Genomic DNA, 27,429 nt, shown 5'->3' on the forward strand with positions numbered 1-27,429 from the left:
CTGACATGCAGTAGATGGCTGCCTGTTGAGTGAGTGGATGGATGGATGGACGGATGGATGAGGAAACTGGGCGAAGTTCTCGACAAGTCGGCCCGTGGAGCAGGAGAGGTGCTCTCGGGTCAGAGGAGTTCCCAGTTCCCCCGGGGTGCCTGGTCCAGGGCTCCCTGGGAAAGAAAGACAGCGGGTCCTCCTGGGGGAGTGGACCGATCGGAGCTGGGCGCGCGTGCAATTTTTAATTCTTTCCTTTGCTGTTTCTGACACAGGCAGTTATAAATGAGCAAAGTCAGAATCGTTCCTTTCGAAATGCTTGTCTTATGATAACACTACTCAAAGCTGTAAATTGCATTCACAGTCACTGAGGGACCGAACCGGAACATCGGTAAGAAGGTCCCATGTAGCCGAAACCGGTTTGGCTCAGTGGATAGAGCGTCGGCCTGCGGACTGAAGGGTCCCGGGTTCGATTCCGGTCAAGGGCAAGTACCTTGGTTGCGGGCACATCCCCAGTGGGAGGTGTGCAGGAGGCAGCTGATCGATGTTTCTCTCTCATCGATGTTTCTAACTCTCTATCCCTCTTCCTTCCTCTCTGTAAAATGTCAATAAAATATATTAAAAAAAAAAAAAAAAAAGAAGGTCCCATGTCCTCTAAACTGTGCTGAGCAAACCATAGGGCCTTCAAGACCCCTCCTCTGCCTCTCTTGCCGGAGTGGGCCACATGGAGCCAGTTCAAGTCCCGCCTGGTCGACGGTTAGCTGTGTGATCTTGGACAAGTTGCTCGGCCCCTCTGAGCCAGCCTCCTCTCGGGGTGGGTGGGCGTGTGCGCTGAGACGGCACGCCATGTGCACAGTGCTCCCACGTGAGCACCGGAGAAGCAGCGGGTACCACTCTACCTCCCACGCTGGGCCTCCGTGGGTGGTGTGGCCTCTCCTGCTCGGTCTACTCCTTCGGTCTCTGTGAGCGAAGAGAGACTATCCATCCTTTCAAAATTCAGCTTGGATCATTTTCCCCGGGGAGCGCCCTGAACCCCTCCAGCTGATATTATTACTCCTTTGTCCTTCACATCTATGCTCCTTTTGTGACGTTTGTCACACACCCTCCGTGTGTCCGGTCCTGGATCTTTTCCCCAGGACTGTGCCTTAGTCCCGTCTCCTGTATCCTGAGCTGAATCAGGAACTCCCTGGGGTGGGGCCCAGCAAGCCTTGCCTCAGTGGCCCTCCAGGCGATGCTGGTGCATGAATCACACAGCTGGACCCTTGATTGGCTATCACACGGCCCATTGAAGGGCACTCCTTGGCTACTCAGAGTCCTGGAGCCACTGCGGGTCCCCCCTGCTCCTCCTTCTACCCCATCTCCTGTCCACATGGTACCTGGAGCAGAGGCCATACGGAGTCCCCCTGGGAGGCAGGATGAAACCTTCTCATTGTGGAGTGAGACAGGCCTGCCTGAGTTCACATCCTGGCTCTGCTGTGTGGTCCTGGTGAGGAACTTGACCCTCCAGTTTCCTCACGGTACCACAGGGGGCAGCACCACTTGCCTGGCTAGGCTCCATGGGGTTTGTGAAGGGATTTGTATAGAGCTTTACTGAAGTACACTAGAGGCCCACTGCATGAAGATTTGTGCAATAGGCCTTCCTTCCCCTGGCTGCTGGTACCCGGGACCCAGGCCTTCACTCCGACCACAGCGGAGAAGCCAAGCCTCTTTAGTCTTCAATCGTATTCAGTCTTCACACGGCACCTGCATAAACAAACTAACCCGCCATCTTTGTTGGGTTAATTTGCACACTCACTGCTGATTGGCTGATGGTTGTCGCGGAGGTACGGTCAATTTGCATCTTTCTCTTTTATTAGTGTAGAGTATACATTTGTAAGTGTATTTAGTCTGACAGTGTTGACCTGATGCTCCCCTCATCCCCTCACTCCACATTCAAGTAGGCTCATGGCAACTAAAATGCCTTTGGGAACCAAGAATATAAATTTCTGATGGGTGTTTAATTTACCAAGAAACTACAGTTATTGTCTTGGTCTGTTACGTTCCTTTCTTCTTCTCTCCTTCCTCCTCCTCCTCCTCTTTCTCCTCCTTTCTCTCTCTAGGGATGGCCCAGGATTTCACAGAATAATTGAAAAGCAAGCTTATTAGCCTCCGGTTCTCAATAGAACAGATGGGTTTAATAAGAGTCTGTTGATCTCATATCGCACACATGCAATTTTAATTCTTTCCCTTGCTGCTCATGACAAGCACCAAAAAGTCGTGCATCATGCGAAGATGCCAGTAACAGTCATTCTAACTGCTATCGTCTACTGGGCACCTGCTGGGCACCCTTTTTAATTTTCCTAGAACCTCATTTAATTTTCCTAGAACCCCTGTGCAGAGGGACTCTTCCCATTCCCATCTGATAGGCAGGAACACTGGGATTCAGAGTTGTTTGCCCAAAGCCACGCAATAGGTAATGGTGGAGCCAAAATTTTAACTGAGGATGGTCTGACATCGAAGGTGGGTCCATTCTGTTTCTTTTCTTGTTTTTAAAACTATTGGTACTTTAAAAAAAATCAATTAACATGGCTTTCATGTCCTACCTCTGGTGCCTGTCCATTCCTTAGGGGTGGCCACTGTCATCAGCTCCTGATGGCCCTCCTGCACCTCCCTGGGGGCTGACGGGCAGACAGGTACATGTACGCATGTGCAGACAGTTCTCTCTTCATATAGGTATCGCAGTATGTATTGTGGCACTCCCTTTTTCTCCCTTTAACTAGTCCCCTTCCTATGGTCCTTCAGGTTGTTTTCATTTTTAAATTATAAATGAAGCTGCAACTACCCGCTTTTTACAGCCCTCTCTGTGCACATGTGTATCTAGTAGATCAGGATCTTAGAAGTCAAACTTTGGGGGAGGAGTGTCAGAAAACTGGCACTTTAAAACTTCTGATAGCTATTGCTGCTTGTCCTCCAGAAAGGATTTACTGAATTCAACAGCCACCGACAGCGTATGTGTGAAAGTGCTCATTTCTCCGCATTGTCACCAACACGAAATGTTACTCTCATGGGTGATAAACATTATCTTCTTACTGATTTTAATCTGCATTTATTTCATTAATGGTGAAGTTGGGCATCTTCTCAAAAGCTTATTGACTATTTGTATTCATTCTGTGAGTTTATGTGTAGATATCCATTGGCTGGTTTCTTATTATACACATTTTTTCTTATTGATTTGCACGAGCTCTTTATATGTTATGGCTCTTTGTCTTTTGTTTCTTCTTCTTCGTCTTTTTTTTTTTTTTTTAACCATATCCTGATTCTAAAAACTCAGCTTAGAGTATGTGTGATAGAGACAAAGTGATTAGCTGAACCCCTATCGATGGCTAAAACTATCTTTATCTTTAGTTCTGAAGTACACAGCTAGCTATTCCTATGAACTAAAGAATCAAAATGACAAGGACTTCCAAATCTGTTCCAGTTTTGGGTCCTTCTTTAAGACGGTTGAGCTTAGGTCAAGATTAAAGTTACCTGGCCACTTGACTTCACCTCTCTGAGCCTCCGTTTCCTCACTTGTAAAATGGGGTTCATAACACCAACACCATGGGGCTTGGGGAGGATGAAAGTAGATAATATAACAAAGCCAGGGCCTGGGAGGTGGAAAGAGTCTAATACTTGTTTATCCTCCCCCAGCCCAGGGCTTCAAGATTCATTTTCAGGTTTTAAAAATACTTGTCTCTTTCCACGCGTCCCTTCCGCTAGACGTGGGCGTCCCTCACAGTGTCCATCTCTGTGTTCCCGTGCCGGCCTAAAGCCTCGGGCACAGGTGTTGGACGATCCTGAGCTGCCCCTAACCTCAGGCCGGAGCCTCTTCCCCTCCCACCCTGAAGTTTCGTCTTTAGACTCGGAACCCAGCGATTCCTCTCTCTCTCCATGTTGCCTTTCAAGTGATCTCACCAGCCCCCTGGCTTTAACGGAAACTGAGGATCCGACGGCCCCTCGCTGCAGGTCTAACTCCTCCGAGGTCTAGCTAGCGCTGCGTTTCCAGAGCCCTCTGGAAACTTCCCCACCACGTCCTACCTCCTTATTTATTTTTGTTATTTTTTTAAGTTGTGTTAATAGAGCCAGTCACCTCCCACAACACTCCAGAGCAGGGGTGGGCAAACTTTTTGACTCGAGGGCCACAATGGGTTCTTAAACTGGACCAGAGGGCCGGAACAAAAGCATGGATGGAGTGTTTGTGTGAACTAATATAAATTCAAAGTAAAGGAGCGGAGGGGAGAGCAAGAGAACCCTCCGCTCTTTCAGCTCCATGGGCCGGATAGAAGAGCCGAACGGGCCGGATCCGGCCTGTGGGCTGTAGTTTGCCCATGGCTGCTCCAGAGTCATTTTTTCTTCTTTTTCCTTCCTGCTCTAGTCACCCAGCCTACTGCTTCTGAAACTTGGACCCGGGCTGGGCACGTCCGCCTCCCTGGTGATGTGGCCAGCACTGTGCGCTGCTGAAGCAATGAGCCTGGAATTTGGGTCCTCCATCCCAAACCTCCAGGCGCCTCTTGACTTTAGAATTCAGAATAACGTTTCAGATTTCAGGAAGGTAATCTGGCTTGTGTGGCACCTTACACCCCTGCAGGGGTTGCGTGGGGCCTCACGTCACTCAGCCCACGAGGCCCTCGGGAGAAAGAAGCCAGCCTAGCCACCCTCTCATCAGCTCAGGGTGAGCTCGGCCCTGAACGTCCGCACCATTCCCGGGGCAGGGCCTGAGGTTCCGGAGTGTCTGGATTTTGGTGTTGCAGGCAAGCCTCTTGTCTGCCGGGGCCACCTGCTTTCCCTGCTGGACGCAGGTTCCATGGGGCTGGGCTTGTTCCCCTGCAGCCCTAGGATGGGGTCCAGCACGAGGTTGGTGCTCACTCAGAGTCTGTGGAGTGAACACCCCAAGTGGCTGCTCCTGCTGCTGCTGAACAGTCACCGCACCTGCATGTGCTCGAACCCCATGTGCCACTCTCTAGGTTTAACCATCACCGCAATCCTGGGAGTCACTGGTAACACCCCGTCCTTTCTGATGGAGAAACGGAGGCCAGCATGGGGACCAGGTCTGTGTGGTTCTCGATTGTGAGCTCCTGAACACGCCACCCTGTCCTGCTCCACTTGGAGGCTGATGGGCCCGGGCATCTTCTCAGGCCCTTCTCCTGAGGTCTCAGTGATGGACGTCATCTCTCTTCTTCCCCAAAGTCTGGGGCATGGCCGTGGCTGAAACCTCTCGAGTCCTCCTCTCAAACCCCACGCCAGGTGTCTCCCCTCCAGCCCACAGCTGTCAGTCATGGCAGGCCCCCACCCCTTGCCGGAGGTCTGTTGCATGGCCTGGGTCCCGGCTCCCCTATCACTGCCAGCTTCCTGTTCCATCACGCTGCCCGGCCCAAAGCCATGTGCGGAGACCTCAGCCTCCCCCGCCCCCTTCCTGCATTGCCAGAAGACGTGCACACAAGCTCCTAGAGGGCACTGGAGACCTCCCGATGAGGCCAAACCTTTGTTTCTCAAGCTATGTCCCACTCGCCCATGTCCCCCTCTCCTCTGGTCATGGTGACAGCCTGGTCTCAGGCCTGACACAGAGAGACTGTGTCCAGGCTCTTCATCCTACAGGATGGAGGCTTCCATTCGGAGCACTAACAGGGCCAGGCCTCGGGCACACTAGCTGCTCCCTACGCACGGGCACTCCCACTGGCCTGGGTTTGGGCAGACCTGCAGTAGCCGTTGATGATCCTGCCGGACACCACCTTCCGGAAAGGCTCCCAGTGCTTGGCTTCTCCTTCCACGGGCGCACCCAGCAGGACCACGTCCTCGATGATCCCCTGGCAATCTGGCGAGAGATTGGGAAGGCTGTCAGTGCCCCTGGCCACAGTGGGTCCTGGGAGGGACTCTCCAACAGCGGTGGAGGAGATGGGTGTCACACACACACGTGCACACGCACACTCAGGCACACACATGTGCAAACACATGCACTCATATGCTCGTGCACACACATGCATGTACACACACACATGCACATGAGCACATAGTAATGGGAGCTTCTACTTCCTGAGTTCCAGGCCCTAGGTCAAGCCCCTCATGTGCCTGAGCTATTCCGGCAAAGCACCGTTATTCCCATTTTAGAGTTAGGGAAAACAAAAGACATTTTTCAAGATCACATGGCTAGTAAGTGACAAAGCCTGAGGTGGGACCCAGGCCTGTTCCACCATTCACGAAGCTCACCAATGGCCAGGGACTCGGATGGGACATCTTCCTTTAGAAAGGACTGACCGGCCCTCCATCATCACATCTGCCAGGGGGGTGATACCACAACCTCCCTTGGTGACAGTTCCTCAGAGCCAGTGCAGCATGGTGGGAAGGTGGGTGTGAAGAGGAGACGGGGCGGATGAGTCCCAGGGTGGATGGGCCCCGGGCAGAGAGTATACTCATCAGCGGCACTGACTGCTTTGTTCATGGCAAAATTATGCTCAGAGACCGAAATGGTCTTTGGGTTAAAATTTATAATAGTACTAGAGGCCCGGTGCATGAAATTCGTGCATGGGGGGTGTGTGTCCCTCAGCCCAGCCTGCACCCTCTCCAATCTGGGACCCCTTGAGGGCAGTCGGACATCCCTATCACAATCCAGGACTGCTGGCTCCCAACTGCTCGCCTGTCTGCCTGCCTGATTGCCCCTAACCGCTTCTGCCTGCCAGCCTGATCACCCCCTAACCACTCCCCTGCCAGCCTGATTGATGCCTAACTGCTCCCCTGCCAGCCTGTTTGCCCCTAACTGCCCTCCCCTGTAGGCCTGGTCCCCCGCAACTGCCCTCCCCTGCAGGCCTGGGTCCTCCCCAACTGCCCTTCCCTGCAGGTCTGGTCACCCCCAACTTCCCTCCTCTGCCGGCCTGGTCACCCCTAACTGCCCTCCCCTGCAGGCTTAATTGCCCCCAGCTGCCCTCCCTTGAAGGCCTGGTCCCTCCCAACTGCCCTCCCCTGCTGGCCATCTTGTGGCAGCCATCTTGTGTGTTGGAGTGATGGTCAATTTGCATATCACTCTTTTATTAGATAGGAATTCACAAGCCAATAGCATACAGGGCCATGTCTCTTAATGAGCCAATAAAGAAATAACGTTCTCCAAAGCAATGACAGATGGATGGTACGACTGTTCCAGGCAAAGGGGAGATGAAAGAAACGAAGTCCAAATCTCACTGAGGTGTGACTTTCTACTGGCTGGTTCTTGGAGGAGTCGGCTTAGCCCACCAGGAGCTGACACCCGGCTGCCAGCGCTCATTCAAAGTCCCTGGTGCCAGAGCAGATGCCTAGGGAACGAAGGTGCCCTGTTGGTGGGCCAGGTCACCTCCCGCTTGGTTTTCACCACTGTGGGCACCGAGCAGCCTTGCCCATGGCTAGAGCGAGTGTCCCAATACCTTCAGAGAGCTACTGAGGTCAGAGCGAGTCGCCTCGGCTGCACCAGACACTCTCTCGGTAAGCCCTGCAGACGCTGGTATTTCAAGTTCCAGCGTCCATTACGCCACAGTCGCTCTCCCATACGTTCATGTCAATCAACACTGAGGAGCTCAACAATTCTGCCGACATCATCCTGACATGGCCTCCCCAGTGCAAACAAATCACTCCTTAGATCAAAACAGCTTCACTTAAGTTATAAACATGAGGATTTGAAACCCTAACACACCAGCACACAGCACTGACCTAATGGTTCAGAGATATTTTAGGCCAGGATTGTGCCAAGTGCAGTTCATGGCCCAGGGCCGCTCCCCCGGGACTATCTGTTCCGTGGAAACAGGGAAGGAGCCTTCCTTCTATCTTGCTGCAGCCTGGAAACCAACAGTTCACAGGTGGCTGCAATTACCACACTCAGAGAAGCACCACTCTTGACCAATGAGAAGCACCCACACACCCCCCATTCTGTCACTCTCCATCATTTTACTCCCTTGCATTTTCCTTCTTGTCATTTACCACGTGTTTATGTCTGTCTCCGCCTCTAACCTTCGGGTCCAATGAGGGCGAGTGCTCTAGCTGCCTTACCCACAGCTGCACGGGCTTAGCACAGTGCCTGGTGTATACTTGGTGCTCAATTAAGATTTGAACTAATGACCGACGGAATGCATGAACTGCCACCCCTCAGGAAAGCCAGTAGATGTACTTTGCGATCGCAAAGCCCTGGTTCAATTCCCAGCTCCCCACACGTGGCCCTTTCTTAGGATTCTGAGTTCCCACAAGTCTCTGCAGGCTCAGCGTCACCGCTGGGGAATGGGCCCAGGAGGGGGCAGCTCCACCCAGCTTCGCCACTCTGTTGCTGAGTGACATCGGACAGCTGGCTTCCTCTCTCTGGGCTCCAGTTTCTAACCAGAGTGCAGCTTATTGTATTCTGTTTGGGCTTCCATGTCAGAGTTTGTCTGAGTAAAGGGTTCCAGGCTGAGAGAAGTTTGGGAACCCCTGTAGTACCAAGTTCTCCGAGGGCTCCTCTGGCTCTGACGTTGAAAAATTCCGGGGCACAGAATGCTGATTTCACTCCTTTTGCTTCCAGGGAGGTGATTATCTATCTGGCAGAAGGATGGAAGACTTCAGTAAGCTGGCGGTTTGTGCTGAACAGAAGGCTGACTCAGACACCACTTGATGTCAGGGCTATTTCAGGTGCCTACGTTGCAGCAAAGCTGTAGAGGACGAGATTTTATTCCGGCCCCTTCCCTGGGCAGATGAGGAGACTGAGTCTCAGAGGGGATGGGGGCATGCCCAAGGCCACAAAGGTGGTGGGAACAAAGCTGGGACCAGAACCCAGACGGCACAGAGAGCTGCCTGCTCCCCGGGGCCATGCTGTCTGCTGTTTGCAGTAATAACACAGAGCACAGCGATTGCATGCGTTACCATTGCTCCCACAGCGCCAAACAGCTATTGACCCAGGGCCAAAGACTGAGCTCAGCCGCGCTCTCTGGGGGCCGCCCACTCAAGCCACCTGCTCTGCCCACAGAATCTCACAAAAGAGCTGGGACTACTTTCCATCCCTGGGTGTTGACACTTGGAGGGCTGGGACCCCTTGTGGCCAGAAGTGGCAATGCAGGATTCCTGACTGAGTTACCCAGGGCAGCTGCTAGCATCCAGAAGTTGCCCGTGACCTTGAACTGAGACAAGTAGTTAAACCTCATTAGACAGTCCAGGGCCCAGCCAAATCAAGTCAGGGCGGGCGGCGAGCTGGGAACACATTTACCCACCTCTGAAGCTGGCTGGCAATTGTCTTACTAGACCTTTTCCTCTTTCCTCCTCAGACTGCTGCCACACGCAGACGTGCTCTTCTTAGGTTTTAGAGACATTGCAAACCTGCTCTCTGCGATGTTGCAAATGTGGGATAAGCCATGTGACGGGCTCTCAGTAACACACAGGTGTTAGCTAAGGGACGTCGGCGAGAATCACTTTAGACACTTTAGGGTGGAGTTCTGTGGGGCAACTCAGCGCCGTCACCATTCCCGTAACAGGATGGTCCGGGAGGGGAAACTCGGGCTAGGAGATAGATGCTGGCCACTGTAGTAGGTGACGGAAGTGAAAAAATGTCAAAATTCATTGCTTGGTCCCAAACCTTATAACGGCAGATTTCAGCCGTCTAGGTAAAAGGCAGAAGCTCCTTGCTCAGGTACCACCTTTAGTATGAAGCAGGCCCCACCCTGGGCACAGACAATCCCTCCCATGACACGAATTCATGCAGACGCCTCCACTTTTCAAGACCAACAAAAGACACCAGATTTAACATTTCCTAAGAGCTAATGTGAGACTTCATCGCCATTTTGCTGCAGGAACAATGAATGTTTGCTGAAACGTGTTTAGATTTACTCCAATTGCTACCATCCACCTTGTGAATTTTTAAGGCACTGAAGATAGTCCTACAGCTTACTTTTTCCATGAGAATTTGGATAAACCAGTTTCTATCTTGTCCGGTGCCCCATGCTTTCAGCGGCTCACACTGGAATCCTTTTACCACCTGGCCCTTCTCAGCCTGGAGACTGTCTTAGCTTTTCAAAAAAATTAAGAGCTGAGAACAAACACTGTCTTTGCAATAGCAAACTTCCATCTACTCTAGAACCTTGGCCTTAAAAATTGAATATAAATTGAGTTTTTATAAGACTAAATATTCTTTTAAAAATATATTTTTATTGATTTCAGAGAGAGAGAGGGAGATAGAAACATCAATGATGAGAGAGAATCACTGATTGGCTGCCTCCTGCACACCCCATACTGGGGATGGAGCCCGCAACCCGGGCATGTCCCCTGACCGGGAATCGAACCGTCACCTCCAGGTTCATAGGTGGACAACTCAACCACTGAGCCACGCCAGCCGGGCAAAACAAAATATTCTTAAAATATACCAAACAGGGCCGGCTCTATCTAAAAGCCCAAGGAGAACCCTTCTGTACAGGGAAGGCCCCCTCCGTCATGGGCATACCCGCTCCTGGCTTGCCTTTGGCGTTGTCTTTTCCATACAGCGGGCTCTCTTAAAGCGAGGCAGGCCCGCCCAGGTGTTTCCAAACAGCCTCCTGTCGGAGCCACACAGACATCTCCCGCATGCCTGTCACGTTGTCAATAATGAGATTCTCCTGGGCTGCAAAGACCAAAGGATCTCAAGTTTGAGAAGCGAAAGAGCCGGATTTTCTCCCTCCCGGCAGGGGGGCGTGTGTGCAGTGAGCGATAAGCGGCAAATGGAGGAGGAAACGATCTCCTGACTGCCGGTCCAGGAAACAGACCTTGAAGGAAATATGAATTGCATCCAGCACAAACAAGATCCATTCCAACACCCCCCCTGCCCACAGCATGATAAGCACATCGAGAGAAGCTGCCAGAGGGAGAGGGAGGGAGACAGGTGGGAAGGGAGACAGAGCTCAGGCAACAGGGACGCTCTGCCCAGCTCCCCCCCGCCGCCCCCCACACTGGGAAGAATTGCTTAAAGAAGGTCATGTGGATATATTATAAGGACGTGGGATGAATTCTTTAGGGGATGAGTAAGCCTTCATCTGCCCCTTGTGGTCCCCGTCTCTTTGATTCGGCCATGCAAAGTGGTAAGGCTGGTACCAGCATCCCGGCACCCGGGAAATTAAGCTGCACGCCTGACCCCTCCTCGCTCCCACCCGGGGGACGAAAGATGGGTGTGTCTGAGGACAAAACTGACAGAACTGGTGGATGGGTGCCACGGAGGGAACTAAGTCACATCAAATGTGGTGTCAGCCGTCAGGAGGATGAAAGAGCCGCTGCCCGAGTGACAGCCTGTCCGCATGTCAGCTGGCGCTGGTGACGCTCAGCACAGTTCTCAGCCAAGTGGGAGCTGGGGGACTCAAGGGTCAGCATGTGGGAACGTATCTGTGTGAGCTCGCTGACACACTCTTTGCCTTGTTTTTTGTTTATTGGTTTTGTTAGTTCGTGTCTTTTATTAGCCCAAATACGATGACTTGTCTTCTGTTGAGGCAATGGGTTAGACAGCATTTGCCACCATGTCTGTCAGAGTGGCTGGCCATAAAAACTCCAGCACCACATTCATCTGAGGGGCACTCCCGACGAAGGCGACTGATGGCGCCATTCTCATCCACTTTGTAGTATTTCAGGAGCCAACTTAACCTTCCTTCTCCTCTGCTTGTTCTTCTCGGGAGCGGTGTAAGACTTCTTCCTTTTCTTAGCACCTCCATGAGGTCTCAACACAAGATGAAGAGTGGACTCCTTCTGAGGGTTTTGGTCAGACAACGTACGCCTGTCTTCCAGCTGCCTGCCAGCCAGGATCAGCCTGTGCGGATCAGGAGGAAATCCTTCCTTCGCCTGGAGCTTGGCTTTTATATTTTCTATTGTACCCGAGGGTTCAACCTCAGGAGTGATGGTCTTCCCCGTGAGGGTTTTCACGAAAATCTGCATCTTGGCGGCGACTCCACCGCAGATGGCGGATCGGAAAGCTTTGCCTTGGCTTTATCTTGCAAATGTCATGGGCAGTAATGCCGGCCTAAATTCGTAGGGGCTAGGAATGAAACTGGACAGAGTTCTTGCTGTAAAGGCTTTTAGGAAACACAACGAAACGAAACAAAAACAAAGTTCCAGAATTCTTTTTTTTACGTTGTTCCCCCCACCCCACCCCAATTTCCATCTATTGATCTTAAAGGCGGGGGGGGGGGGGTGGTGGAGGAGTGGGGAAACATCGATCTGCCGCTCTACTCATTCATGCCCTCACTGGCTGCCTCCTGCCTGTGCCCTGACCGGAGATGGAGCCCACAACCCTGGTGCATTGGGACGACGCTCCAACCAATTGAGCTACCCAGCCAGGGCTGGAATGCTATTTATCTATTTCTTTAAAAAAATATATATTTTATTGATTTTTTTACAGAGAGGAAGGGAGAGGGAGTTAGAAACATCGGTGAGAGAAACATCTATCAGCTGCCTCCTGCACACCCCCCACTGGGGATGTGCCTGCAACCAAGGTACATGCCCTTGACTGGAATTGAACCTGGGACCCTTGAGTCCGCAGGCCGACACTCTATCCACTGAGCCAAACCGGTTAGGGCTATCTATTGCTTTTCATTTTTTTAAATAGTCATCTGAGAATATGTTTACTGATTTTATTTTATTTTTAAAATACATATTTTATTGATTTTTTACAGAGAGGAATGGAGAGGGAGAGGAATAGAGAGTTAGAAACATCAATGAGAGAGAAACATCGATTCAGCTGCCTCCTACACACTCCCCACTGGGGATGTGCCCGCAACCAAGGTACATGCCCTTGACCGGAATCGAACCTGGGACCCTTCAGTCCACAGGCCGACACTCTATCCACTGAGCCAAACTGGCCAGGGCTGTTTACTGATTTTAGAGAGAGAGAAAGGGGGAGAGTGAGAGCGAGCACAAGAGCGAAACACAGACTGGTTGCTTCCTGTACAGGAGCCAACAGGGGATCAAACCTGCAACCTAGGTTAATGCCCTGACTGGGGATTGAACCTGCAACCTTCTTTGGTGTACGGGACGATGCTCCAACCAACTGGACCACCTGGCCAGGGCTGGAATTCTATTTCTTTTTTTAAAAAAATATACTTTATTGATTTTTTACAGAGAGGAAGGGAGAGGGAGAGTTAGAAACATCGATCAGCTGCCTCCTGCACACCCCCCACTGGGGATGTGCCCGCAACCAAGGTACATGCCCTTGATCGGAATCGAACCTGGGACCCTTGAGACCGCAGGCCAACACTTTATCCACTGAGCCAAACCGGTCAGGGCTGGTATTCTATTTCTTAATCCTCCTTCTTTATTTTCATCATCATTATAGCTTGCTTCAGGATAGGTTAAGTGCTTTATACATAGATTATTTTTTTTTATTGATTTTAGAGAGAGGGAGGGAGAAAACGGAGAAACATTAATTTGTTGTTCCGCTTGTTTATGCATTCAAAATTTCCTGTTCTTTTTTGAGTGCTTTGTTCTTTCCACTTATTTTCAGCGTTTTAATTTATGTCTTTAATAACTGTAAGCACTTTTTTGGAGGGTCTAATCCTGATGCGTGTTGTTTCTGAGACGCTCTGCAGGGCAGTTTCCCCCCTTGTGTGGTTTAAAGGAAGTCTAGATTCTGAGCTCATCTTTAAAGCTGCTCACGTTTCACAGACGGGAGTCTGGTAGCCTGCGGGGAGGGCCTGTTGTCTCCAGAGTAAGACGGTGTCAGCTTTTTTTGACTCGGGATTCCTGGATCACGCAGGTAGTATTAATGTGAACCCGAATCCAGTGAGGCCTGGCCCTGGGTCTCTGTTCCCAAGGAGACATCCCCGCCCCAGTCAGGGGACATGCTTACTGCTCTGGCTTCTGTTTTCCTCCTTGTTTCTCACCTCTGGTAATTTCCTTACTTTGGGGAGCTCAGCCAAGCATTTAAAGGGATATTTGCTAGAGCTTACCTAGCATTTCAGGAGTATTTGTAATGGAAGAATTTTCAGGCAAATTAGTCCGTTATTGCCACTGCAGAAGCTTCTGGTTTAGCACCATTATTTGTTAACCTTCCTTTTATTTATTTTTTAAAATACATTTTTGTTGATTTTAGAGGGGAAGGGAGAGAGAAACATCAGTGATGAGAGAGAATCACTGATTGGCTACCTCCTGCACACCCCACACTGGGGATCGAGCCCATAACCCAGGCATGTGTCCTGACTGGGAATTGAACTGTGACTTCTAGGTTCATAGGTCAATGCTCAACCACTGAGCCACAACCGGTCAGGCTGTTAAATTTCCTTTTTAAAGAAAAGGTTCAGGTCTCAGGCTCAGAGCTTTTGGCAGGTGACAGCATTACGCTAGATCTCAATAGCATTGTTTTATTTTTATTGTATAACTAGAGGCCTGATGCACAAAATTTATGCATGGAGGGGGGTCCCTCATTCTGGCCTGCACCCTCTCGCAATCCAGGACCCCTCGGGGGATGTCCGACTGCCGGTTTAGGCCCAATTCCGCAGGGATCCCTGTGGGATTGGGCCTAAACCGGCAGTTTGACATCCCTCTCGCAATCCGGGACTGCTGGCTCCTAACCGCTCTCCTGCCTACCTGCCTGATTGCTCCTAACCACTCTGCCTGCCTGCCTGATCGCCCCTAACTGCTCACCTGCCTGCCTGATCACCCCTAGCTACTCTGCCTGCCTGCCTGATCACCCTTAACTGCCTCTGCCTGCCTGATCGCCTGTAACTGCTCACCTGCCTGCCTGATCACCCCTAACCACCTCTGCCTAACTGCCTGATTGCCCCTAACTATAATAATAAAAGTATAACATGCTCATCTGCCTGCCTGATTGCCCCTAACTGTCTCTGCCTTGGCTCCTGCTGCCGTGGCTTCATCCGGAAGGACGTCTGGAATGATGTCTGGAAGGTGATTTGGCTGTCTGGTCTAATTAGCATGTTATACTTTTATTATTATAGATTCTTTTCATTCATGACAAATAATACTGAATTTCCATTTGAGATAATGTTTCCTTGTAAAATAAATTTATTTAAGTCAAGATGATGAGCTGATATATAACCAGGAACACCTATGGTAATAGACACTGTGAGGCTGTATGAGGGTGGCCGTGCTGGGGAAACCTGGCTGTAAATCCAGTGGTTACTGCCATCCTGCGAATGGGCACAGCGTCCTGGTGCCCACAGCACTCACTGGTCAGGGTGCAGCCAGTCTGAGTCCAGTCACCTTCTGATGTTCCCTGGACCACATGCCAGGTCTGCTTTCTGACAGCACAGCTGCTTGCAAAGGTGGTCCTATTTCCACTGGTAATTTACTTAACTTGAATGGATCCAGGTACAAAAATAAGATTTCCCTGTGGTGGCTTCCTCTTACCCACTCCTAAGCTTTGCAACTGTCCATTCCGATTCTGAAACCGACGGCCCAGCAGCGATTGCTGGTGGGAACCGTTAGGGTGTAGAGCACCGATAAGGCTGCTGGGAGCGGTCAGCCTGTACGATCACGACACCGCCTCCTGCATGAGCAGCCCTGTCACACACTGCGGAGCCCCGAGTGTGGACGGAGCCGGGCGGCAGCCTACGCCCCAGGATGTCCCTGTGAGCATGCGCGTGTGTGTCCGCGGACCTCCTTGGTCCTGAGGCCCGGTCTCCAGCAGGGAAACTGGCCTCAGGACCATGAACTTGGTCACTGATCTCTCCTCCTCTCTGCCACTGATTTCTCCACCTGGTCTGCCGCACAACAGGGGCCTCCCAGTGACGGCTGGGACGTTGTAAAATTCTCAAAAACAACCTCATCTGAGTTCCCGTCCACCTTAAAAAAATAAAAAGCCATGTGACTGTTTTTTCGTGTTTTGGTCATTTTAAAACACGGGGACTTGTCACTAAAAAGACACAATTATTATTTCGTTGTCCTTTCCTACAAGAAATGTTTGGCCAGATCATTCCCTCCTGATGGTCATCGAGGAAAAGAAAAAGGTCACTCAAATAACGGCACACGGTGGGCAGCTGCTGCCCGAAAGTCCAGTCACGCTGAGCTGGGCAGAGCTTCTGCTCTGATAACACCGAGCAGTGGTCCGATGCCAGCCCGATGCTGCCTGCCGTGGGAGCTGGGCCAGAATGCACCTGTCCGTCCTCATCTGGAAAATGGCCCAGGAGTCCCTGTGAGAAAGGAAGCCTTCCAGGGCTGTTGGGAAGGTTCCATGGCATGATTCCTAGAAACACCCGGCACAGCAGGTACCGGGTAAATATCAGTTCTTCCCCCTCTTCGTACTTTTGTGCCTAAAATGTGAGCCAGAGGATATAAGTGGTGGCACAGACATCTCTCAGGAAGCAGCAGCAGCTGCTCAGTTTTGCACGAGCCCTGAAGGCAGTCAGAAGACTCGCCCCAGCCAGCTTGTCCCAAACCCACCTAGTGCTGGGCTTGGAAAAGCCCCTTCTTCTGTGTAGTGTGTGCCCCCGAAACTCACCACAAGGTGGCGCTGTGGCGACCACAAAAACTCCAGGTGTCTTTATGACCAGGTATGGGAGCTTCCTGGAATGCCATTCCAGTTAGAGAGGACTAGAGTGCCCTGCCAAGGGGTGTGCTGACCACACCCAGATCGCCCACGGCTCCCTGGGGCCTCTGAGATGAACCATGAGACTGGGACTGAACCTGGCTGTCCCTGCCTTTAACTAGCTGTGCAGGCTGGGCAAGCGGGGTAACCACTGAGCTATAACGTGAAAGGGTCTCGCTGGGGCACTGTAGAGACCCCTGGTGTGGGAGTCAGACAGGCCCGGGCCCGCCCTCAGCTCTGTGGCGTTCGGGCTGTGTGATGGAGAACAGATCCCCCGAGAGCTGAGTCTGCTCTCCTGAGAACCAGGGACAAGTGTCCCTTTCTCCCCGGCTGGGCCCACCATGAAAGGCACTCAATCAGCTGGCTTGGTTTGGTGCAGTTCGACAAACCCTGTTATAGGGGATCCAAGGTGGGGCCACACGGGGCTGGAGACCCCAGACTTGGGGAAGTGGGGCGTGAGAGGAAAGGACTTCGATGGGTAGGTACAGCCACAGGCGGGGACGGCTGCAGGACAGGGTAGGGACTGTGTTCAGAGGGAGGTCCCCTTCTGTCTGAAATCCCAGGTGGAGAAGAAACCTGGCTGACCTCTGCCCCCTCTGTGCTCTGCACAGGTCCTGGCACATAGTAGGTGCTCAGCAGAAGTCGGCTGCTAATGGATAAATAAATATATCAAGTGGAAGTTAAAACTGAAGACTCAAGTCAGAGCCTGCGTCTGTCTCTGCTTTTTGTGTGACTGATCGAGGCCCCACATTCAGAGAACCCTGTTCATCCCCTCAACCCCCCTTCTCCCAACTTCCTAGCAGAAACCTTGGCTCAGGTGGCCTGCATTCCGACCATTTACCTTCCTGCCTCTGGGTCTTTGCTCTCGCCAAGCCTGGGCTCCAGGGCCTCCTGCCTCCCTCACAGCCTCTCAAGGCTACTAGTTCTTCAAGGCCTACCACTCCCCCGGCCCCCCAAAGCCTCCCCAGCCATCTGGAGGAAAGGCTTAGAGCAGGGGTGGGCAAACTTTTTGATTCGAGGGCCATAATGGGTTCTTAAACTGGACCGGAGGGCCGGAACAAAAGCATGGATGGAGTGTTTGTGTGAACTAATATAAATTCAAAGTAAAGGAGCGGAGGGGAGAGCAAGAGAACCCTCCGCTTTTTCGGCTCCGCGGGCCGGATAGAACAGCCGAACGGGCCGGATCTGGCCCATGGGCCGTAGTTTGCCCATGGCTGGCTTAGAGTCTAGGCCAGCCTTGGGCAAACTACGGCCCGCGGGCCGGATCTGGCTGTTCTATCCAGTTCTCTTGCTCTCCCCTCCACTCCTTTACTTTGAATTTATATTAGTTCACACAAACACTCCATCCATGCTTTTGTTCCAGCCCTCTGGTCCAGTTTAAGAACCCACTGTGGCCCTCGAGTCAAAAAGTTTGCCCACCCCTGGTCTAGGTCCTTGTGATGCAGGCCCTTGGACAAGTCACCTCACCTCTCTGGGCTTCTGATTCTCCACCTATAGAAGTGGAAAATCTAACACCTGCTTCCAGGTGTAACAAGGCCCACACCTTCCACCGTGCCTGGGAAGAAGATCAAGATGGAGGTTGTCCCTCTCCGGCACATAGTAGGTTCTCAATAAACATCAGCTTCCTCCCCCGTTGGAATGACGGTTCCTTATGTTGGAGATGAGCAGCCATTCTCCACGAATTTCTGCAGGGCAATGTGGCAGATGGACTACTCCCACTTCCCATTGCTCTCTGAGCCTGTGACCCAGGTTCAACGAGTCCAATGAAGCCTCAATCTCTAGCAACAGCTGAATTCCAAAATGTAAAATCACCCAAATGAAAATGCAACTTGGGACCTGTGCAGCCTAATTCATAGTCTCCCCAAGTGCTCCCCAAAGCTGAAGAGACCACGATCTCTAAGCTCAGTTTCCGAGGAAGCCCCTGCTTCAAGCCTCCTGACAACCAGGCAGCTTCTTGGAGAGATTCTTCCCCACCAGGACATTCCCCTCCCTGTTCCAGGTCTGCAAGCCCAGCCCTGACCTTGCTGTCCAGCCAAAGGCAGAGATGTCTGAGGCTCTGGTGGCTGAGTCAGCCTGAACCTGAGCGCTCAGCTCCTAAAGAGGGTTCAACTCTCCGGCAGAGAAAGTCAGGTTGAAACGCTACCTATGCAGCTGGCACCTCCCTGTGCCCTCATAGGCCTTCTGTTTTGCTTTGATTGCTAGGAAGCTACTAGCTAAATTCACAGCCCAATTACAGCAACGGGGTAATCACAGGATAAAATACCTTAATAATCCTAACAGGGACAAAAATAGTGGTTACTAAGTGCCTGCAATGAGTCAGCCATTCTGCTAAGTGCTTTACATATACTATCCCACTTAATCCTCTTAATCGTCCTCTGAAGAAATATCGCTAGACCCATTTCACAGGTGTGGAGACTGAGGCATGCGCTTGTTTGTTCAGCTTGTAAGTAGTGGAGCTGAAATTCAGATCCAGGCCCTGCTCCCCTGTATCTGAGCCTCTCACCTGGTTTATGTGTCCCATTCAGATTTGTCTTTTTTCTGGTTGTGATGTTTTATATGTATCCACAAGTGGTTGCTTTCGTGGCTGTATTTCCTGAGAAGTCCTGCCAATCCTTTGAGGAAGGAGATGTGGCTTTGTATGAATGAATGAATGGATGGATGGGATGGATGGGATGAATGAATGAATAAATAAATGGAGGTGTGAATAAATGAGTGAACAAAAGACAGAGGAAAGCATGAATAATAAAGAATATACTATAGACTTAAAAGGTCAGAGTTTACACAGGGACATCCTGTCCTGGGGTGGCAGGGACAGGGCCCCCCAAACTGAGGCCCTGACATTAAAACACGAAGCGTGGTCTATGCACTGACCCCCAGGCAGGAGCGTTTCCATCTTCTCTTCTGCACAACAGGCCTGGCAATTTTCTAACAGAACAGTTTGGACAAGCCGGCTAAGCAGGCTTGATGCTCATGGACCTCCCAGAAGCAAGGAAGGGCAACTCCAGTGTCCATTACAGAACTCCGGGAACTGCGATGGTTAATTAACACGTAGATTAATGAGACTTGAGGGTTTCCTTCCCGGTTTGAACCCCCCCAGGAATGCTCCTTCTCTACAGACATCCAGATTCTTCAGTTATTATGGACCGAGTCTCAGGCCCAGGACTTGCTTCTGCACAATTCTGAATGAGGGGCAGGCCAGGAGGGAAGGAGACAGCATGGTCACAGGAGAGGGGTCTGTCCAGGGGTCTGGGATGGTCATCAGGAAGAGAAATGTCCCTGGACACCATTCCCTCTGCCTCCCTGTGCTCGCCACCAAAACTCTGGCACGCACTGTGTCCCCAGGCACGTGGGCAGCGAGCATGGGACATCTGCTCCATCTGCCGCGTGGCGATTATGGGTGGACCTAAAAGAATCAGCATTCAGTTTGTGAATTTGCATAATGGGGCTCTGATCAGCTCTGGGTGCAAAATGGATAAACTCATGTTTTTGAAAAGCCTAGGACCAGACCTGGGGACATGCTGGTCACTCGGGTACTGTATGTAGCCCGCAGTGCTCCGTCAGGGTGCCAGCGACCTCCCTGGCCCACATCAAGGGCGTCTGCATCCCCAAGAGGAAGCAAATGCCCTCAAAGGCAGTTGGCATAATCCCTGGCCAAGCTTCTTGGAAACACCCCATTCATGTAGATGAAAGCAGCAAATGAATGCTAAATTCTGCTAACTCCTTCCTCCCTGGAGCATGGTTGACTAAAGACGGTCCTGTGTTTAGCGAGCTGAGACGCGGTGTCACAGCCTCGGATAAATCCTCTGGATACAGTAACGGAGAGAGGAAGAAAGGAGCCCTCGTTTAAGGAGGGTCTCCCATGAGCCAAGCACGGTGCTGTCACTTCCACCATATGGATGGGCCAGCTACGCGGTCCCCCACACGTACATCATTGTGCCAAGTCCCTTACCAGGTCCTGGAGACACGGGGGAAGGAAATGGACACCATCCCTACCCTCAACCTCTTCATTGGTAAAACAGGAATATCAATCCCTACATCGTAGGGCTCTTAGAACATCAAAGGAGGGAAAGTATGCAAAATGCTTAGTGTAGCTTAGTGCCTGGTGCACCATGATAAGTGTTCAATGAGCATTCAAGCCCCAGGACACTCGCGAGAGGCATCAGTGTCCCCTTTTACTAACGAACCTGAGCCACAGAGGAGACGTGACCTGCCTACGGGCACCCAGACAGTAACTTGCAGAACCTGGACTTGAACTCAGGCGTCTAGATCCCAGGTCCCGTGTTTCTTCATTCAGCTCCCTACTTTCAGCTGATTGCCACGGGCCTGTGCATCTTGAAGACACAGGGGGGAGTGATTCAATGGAGGCAGCTTACAGGTGGAGAAGGGGTGGGGGAGCCAGGACTGACCTAATTAATGGGCGCCAGTGCCCAGGGTTCAGCAGCCCCACAGGTTTTATTTGCTGAGTGGATACACTTACAGGCAAGCCAACTCATCTCGGGATGTCTCTCCGACTGGGTGGATGGGGCCTCGGGCAGAGACAATGTGCAATGCCTCTAGTTCACTCCCTCCAAATCCTTTGGGAATGAAGAGGAGAGCAGATGCATACGTCAGCCGAGGAAGAACCGATTTCTTGGTTCATGTGGCCATTTCCTGGCCCAGCCAGCAACCACGAGTCCGTTTGAATTGAGCTCACTTCCCAGCTAGTTAATTTTTGAAGCCTTTGTCAAGCAAATGCATAGAGAAATGAGCAGTCCACTGTGATCTGGGGCCCGGGGTCTCTCCGTGAGACTTGGAGAGTGGCTCTTCTTGGCATCAGGCTCTGCCACCCCTGCCCTTGCCACCTGCTGGGGCCAGAAATACCCTCGGTCAGAGGGTCAGTCGCTCCCAAAGCACACCCACCCTGTTGGCTGGCAGGTGGACCATTGTCAGAAGTGCCTGCTCATCTCTGGGCGTTCTGGCTACGTTCATGCCCTGTCCAAACGCACACACGTGACAGGTGTGCTTTAGTCTTGGTTTTGAGTGGGCAGGATCATTGCACGGGTGTGCGTGTGCTGGCTGATCATGCCTGCTGGGCAGTCCGGAAGTGGGGTGGCCCCAGTGTCCTGGGTCGCTAGAAGGTTGGGCAATAGGCCAACCAGCTGGCCCAGGTCTCGGGAGGCTGTGGGCTCCACGTTGCTGAGGTAGCACAAGCCTTTCACCTGAAGGCCTTGGCATTAGCTTCTGCAGCCAGCAGTCACAGCACACGTCACGGCTGCTCTCATGTCCCTCGTTAATGAATGAACTCCTAACATGTCCCTCGTTAATGAATGAACTCCTAACATGTCTTGGGTGTCTCCTACGTGCCCGGGGCCTGGGCCGGAGGCGAACCAAAAAGACAGTGCCTATCCTGAAGCCAAGCACCCTCAGGGAGGGGCGAGACATCTGGAAGCAGGTGCCCATGACACAGTGGGAGTGGGGGAGACAGACAGCTGGGTCAAGAGTGAGGGAGGGGGCAGGCGTCAGCAGGTCGAGGGAGAATGACCCAGACTTAGGCGCTGGGTGGGAATCCCAGCTCTGCCATCTTCCGGCTCTGACTTTGGGCACGTCCCTTCGGCACAGAGTCTCAGTCCTCTCGTCTACACCTCTGACACGGACGAATAATACCTGCCTCTGAGGACATCGTGAGGAACGAAGTGAGTAAAACAGTCAACGCTGGGCGTAAACACAGACGTTCCATCCCGTCGGGACCAACATGGACACCAACCCCAAACTCACACTTGACCCTCAGAGGCAAAGCAAAAATAACAGGGTCCCAAAGTGAACGGCATTTCCCCAAAGCCTCCCTGATGAGAACCACTCTGACCCTCTGTCCCTGGTGTTTCGGGAAGCTGCTGTCTGAACACCCTGCGTGTCCTGCGTGGCTCCGTGAGAAAGAACCTCAGGGGAAAACAGCTGCTATTCCATCAAGATCGGACTGACGGAAACTCTGTCATCGTGAGCGTGTTTTCCCTTTAAGAACCTGGGGTGCGTGTGTGCACACGTATGTGCGTGTGTGTGTGTGTGTGTGTGTAATGTGGCAAGCCAGGCCTTCTGAAGTCTAACCAGTTTACACTTTTTAGCAAGAAACAACTGTTCTTTTCAAAACGCTTCCAAGCCCTGGCTGGTTTGGCTCAGTGGACAGAGCATCGGCCTGAGGACTGAAAGGTCCCTGGTTCAATTCTGGTCAAGGGCACATGCCTGGGTTGTAGGCTCAATCCCCAGTGGGGGGCATGCAGGAGGCAGCCAGTCAATGATTCTCTCATCATTGATGTTTCTCTCTCTCTCTCCCTCTCCCTTCCTCTCTGAAATCAATAAAAATATATTTAAAAAACACACACACAGAAAACAATCCAAACCAAACCAAAATGCTTCCGAATCTGAGTCTTCCTTCCACGTGGAGCACGCAGGAGGGAATTTTTGAGCCCTATGTCGAAGGGCGGGTCTGAACTGGCTCCCTGCTGCGGGTCGGGGGAGGGGAGAGCATCCTGGACGGGGAGGATAGGTAAAAGGCACGGGATGCCTGGACCTAGGCAGACAGGAGAGGCCCTGAACCCCCCGTGGTCCTGGCTGGGCAGAGAGGAGCTCTGGGTGTGGCTGAAGGAAGGACCGTTGATGGAAATCTCAGGACCTGCAACCACAAAACCCCAACGGACCCCTTGGCACATCACTGTGCCTCACACTGAGCCTCAGGTGGAAAATGCAGAGAATTCTCCTGGCCATAGGGTTAGAGGTCAAGTCCCTAATGAGAGCCTGAGTCAGCCATTGTGGACCCAAATCCCAGCGTCACTGTGACAAGTCCTGTAACCACGGGCCGGTGACTGTATCTCTGTAAGCCTCCGTTTCCTCAGGTGTAAAATGGGGACAGTGACAACCTCCTAGGGTTATTGCGAGGATTAAATCCATAAGGCATGTAAAGTATCTAGCTGTGCCTGACACAAAGTAAGTGCCCAGTGACAGCTGGCAAGATGATGACAGAATGAAGCAAGCAGGCTCTTTCTGTCTGAAGAGACGATTCCTCAGCCACACTGAGCATTCCAATCTCATCCAGAAGGCAAGGGATTCCCACTGGGAGCCAGTCCTTCCCACCCAGCCCGGGAGCATCTGAATACGTGGCAAGGCTGCGCTGAGAACGGAGGACCAGATGGAGAGAGCGCCGACGCTGCCTCGCGCATCTCCAGGATGATACACAGCGAGCGAGGTCCAGCCCCCGACGGACCTCTGCAAACCCAGACCACCTGCCTGGACACGTGGGAGGAGCAGAGCCAGCCTGGCAGCCTCGCTGACATCTGACCACGCTTGGGACTCCTGGTTCCTACACCGAACACTTACGGGCTTGAAGCGGCGGAGATGGTGGTCTCCACCCAAGGACAGGGCCCTCGGGTTAAGGACGTCAGCCAGGTGGCTGCCCTAGAACTGGGTATGGAAGAACAGCAAGGGCTCCCTTTACTGAGCACCTGCTATGTACCAGGCGCTTCTCAGACGATTGACACACGTCACTTCCGACCCCAGAGCCATTCTGCAAGACCCCAGCTCACGTCTCAGGGATGGCAGATTATTTCAACAGACTGCACAGTGAGCTCCGTGAGGGGAGGGGCGTGCTGGCTTGTCCACAGCCATCTCCTCACAGCCCAGCATGGCGCCTGGCACACAGTAGGTGCTTAATGAGTATGAGCCAATGGAGTGAATTTGATTTTGAATAGCTCTCTGTTTGGAAGGCCTGATCTGAGATACTGCGTTGAGTGACAACATCCAACAAGGAGCGGCCCCCAAGAATAACATAAATAGGAGTTCCGGATAAATCTTAGTTCTCAGACAAGCTACTCCACCTTCCCCTCCATCTCACTCTTCTCAACTGAAAAATGGGGTTGTTGGGAGGGTTGAAGAAAGTGCACGTAAATCCCTGAGCAAATCCAGGCAGAGAGCTGGGCCCTTGCAATGGCAGCTGTTGCTACCCCTGCCATCACTATTATTATAGCCATGACCAGTGCGGGCAGCTCTGCATTTTCAAGAGGTCATTGTTTCTGGGCCCTGAGCACAGTCTAGAGCCACTCGCCATCCACAGAGCTCAGAGCCTGGGCCGGGATCTGCCCGGGGCCTGCTCCCTGCTAGGCTGAGCTCAGCGGCACAGGCCTCAGCTCTGGTCCTGTGGTGGGTAACATGCTGGGTATCATTGCTGCCTCTGTGGGGAGGGGACCCCTTAGCCAAGCTCCTGGGGACCACCAGTTGCTGGGGCTCTCACCCAAGTATCCTCAGGGCCTGACACACTCGAGGTGTACTTCTAGCCTCCAAGCTGTGAGGTGAGGCAGGGGGAGATGGGAAAGTCGAGCCAGTGTGAGGTGGAGAGTGGTGGGCGATGATGCTGGAAGGCAGCTCATGAGCGGGGCCTGGAGGTCATGCTGGGAAGTCTGCACTTGATCTAGAGAATAGTGGGGGGTGGGGGGGTGGAGGCCCCTGGGTTGGCTAAGTTGCTGCCATGTGTACCTGAGTGTGTGAGTGTGAGTGTGCATTCGTGGGTGGACTACAGGCTGCTGGGGCCCACCTCCCTCCAGCTCCTCCATCCACAGAACCCGCCCAACGACTACTCATTTACTCCTCAATTCAGGCATCACACTGTCTAACCAGTCAGACTCCTGCCCTCACCATTTCCCATCGTTCCACCTCTGTCCCCATTCATAGGCTACAGAGACACTAGACTTAATGCTCCCAGACACTCCGGAGAAGCCCGCCTTGGCCCTGCTGACCAACCCTCCGCAACGCCCTTCCCTCTACTCCACTGGATAACCCGCCCATCATTCAAGGTCTAGATCTTCTGCAAAGTAGAGCTTGTGGTTAGAAGTGAGGGCTCTGGGGCCAAATGTCCTGGGGTCGAGTCCTGGCTCTGGCACTTAAGATACCCTGGGGCCGCAGTTTCTCATCCGCGAAGCCAGGAGAACAGCCCCCAGGGTTGCTATGATATTGAGATGCTGCTGGAGGTGCTTCGCATACAGCCTGGCACGCAGTGACGCTGGCTCATGAGCTCATCGGCACAGGTCTGATGCCCTCACCCAAAGTCAAGCTCCTCTACCTTCCTGAGCACTTAGAATGCGCGGGCCAGGGAGATGGGGGCAGGGGGCAGAGGCAGATCCCGCCAACACGGAGTTCAGGGTCTAACCCCGGGGCTGGAAAGTGGCCTATATGGCACTCAGCAGGGTTCCCTGTGCACAGTAGGTCCTCAGAGGAGTTTAGAGGAAGAAACGGTTACTGAGTGTGCCCAAATCAGGGCAGGTACTTTCATCCTCATCGTCTCATTTTAACCTCCCCACGAGCCTTCGAGTGTTCTAAGTCCATATTCAGATGAGGAAGCTGAGGTTCAGAGAGATTAAATGACCTCCCCCTGGTCCCTCAGCTGGCCAGGCCCCAAATCCAGGTCCGCCTAACACCAAAGCCCCAGTTCTTTCCGGTGGGCCGTGAAGATGCAGGGGACGGAGCAGCGACCAGGAAAGAGGCAGGAAGGCAGCTGCTTTGGGAACCATCCCCGAAAACTGAGGTGCAGGGACACCTCAGTGTCTCACTAAGCAGCCCTGCCACCCAGAGGCCACCTGCCTCCCTCCACCAGCTTCCAGCCTCACTTCCGATTGCCACAGCCAAATGGAAAATGGTAATTGATTCAGCTTGATCCGTAGGGGAACTGAAGATTTGGCCTGCATTACCGATCTGAAGTTAACATGTAATTTATGCTAATTGCAGCCAAAGACAGGCCTTTCTCCTCTAAATTGAGAATCGGTCCTATTAATAAGAGCACGTCGCTCCCGGTAATGAGGAGCCTGGCAGATGGTCTGCTGCATGGGCTGGGGGAGAGATGACTAGGAAAGGAGCAAAACGATGACAGCACAGAGAATGACAACTTTTCAAGAGCCTCCCCCGGGGGCAGGGGGAGCAGCTTTAGAGAGCAAGGGGAGTCTGCAGCCACCCCTGGACCTGCAGGGACCTCAGCCGGAAGGCTGTTAGAGGATGTGTTGACCAGGACCAGCCTGGGTTGCCTGCCTGACCTCCTGCTCTCTGGTCTTTGTCACTGCCCAGCGGTGACATTAATTTCTTGCTGCACATGGAGAGATGGATGTCCAGGGAGGCTGTGTCCTTGCCTAACCCAGGCTACCCAGAGGCAGGACTCAGAACCAGGTCTCAGCTGACAGCAAAGCCCATGCTTTCCTTTCCCCAATATGAGTCTGGGTTACTGTGAGAGTCTGGGTTACTGTTGGAGTCTGGGTTACTGTTAGAGTCTGGGTTACTGTTGGAGTCTGGGTTACGGTTAGAGTCTGGGTTACTGTTAGAGTCTGGGTTACCGTTGGAGTCTGGGTTACTGTTAGAGTTTGGGTTACCGTTAGAGTCTGGGTTACCGTTGGAGTCTGGGTTACTGTTAGAGTCTGGGTTACCGTTAGAGTCTGGGTTACCGTTGGAGTCTGGGTTACCGTTGGGAGTCTGGGTTACCGTTGGGAGTCTGGGTTACCGTTGGAGTCTGGGTTACCGTTGGGAGTCTGGGTCACCGTTGGGAGTCTGGGTCACCGTTGGGAGTCTGGGTCACCGTTGGAGTCTGGGTCACCGTTGGAGTCTGGGTCACCGTTGGAGTCTGGGTCACCGTTGGAGTCTGGGTCACCGTTGGGAGTCTGGGTTACCGTTGGAGTCTGGGTTACCGTTGGAGTCTGGGTCACCGTTGGAGTCTGGGTCACCGTTGGAGTCTGGGTTACCGTTGGAGTCTGGGTTACCGTTAGAGTCTGGGTTACCGTTGGGAGTCTGGGTCACCGTTGGGAGTCTGGGTTACCGTTGGAGTCTGGGTTACCGTTGGAGTCTGGGTTACCGTTGGAGTCTGGGTTACCGTTGGGAGTCTGGGTCACCGTTGGGAGTCTGGGTTACTGTTGGAGTCTGGGTTACCGTTGGAGTCTGGGTTACTGTTGGAGTCT

At 52.5% G+C, this 27,429-nt stretch overlaps 1 protein-coding gene across 4 annotated transcripts in view; it reads right to left on the reverse strand.

Annotated features, from left to right (window-relative positions):
* TMCO4 (transmembrane and coiled-coil domains 4) overlaps positions 1-27,429 on the reverse strand; it is a 77,123-nt gene that overhangs the window by 7,698 nt on the left and 41,996 nt on the right. For all 4 annotated transcript variants that reach the window (XM_080658182.1, XM_080658180.1, XM_080658181.1 and 1 more), the window contains one exon: positions 5,701-5,818. In XM_080658182.1, coding sequence (XP_080514308.1) covers positions 5,701-5,818 — 118 coding nt within the window. The remainder of the gene's footprint in view (positions 1-5,700; positions 5,819-27,429) is intronic.

The sequence above is a fragment of the Plecotus auritus genome, assembly GCF_963455305.1.
Source record: "Plecotus auritus genome assembly, chromosome: 2".
Classification (NCBI taxonomy): domain Eukaryota; kingdom Metazoa; phylum Chordata; class Mammalia; order Chiroptera; family Vespertilionidae; genus Plecotus; species Plecotus auritus.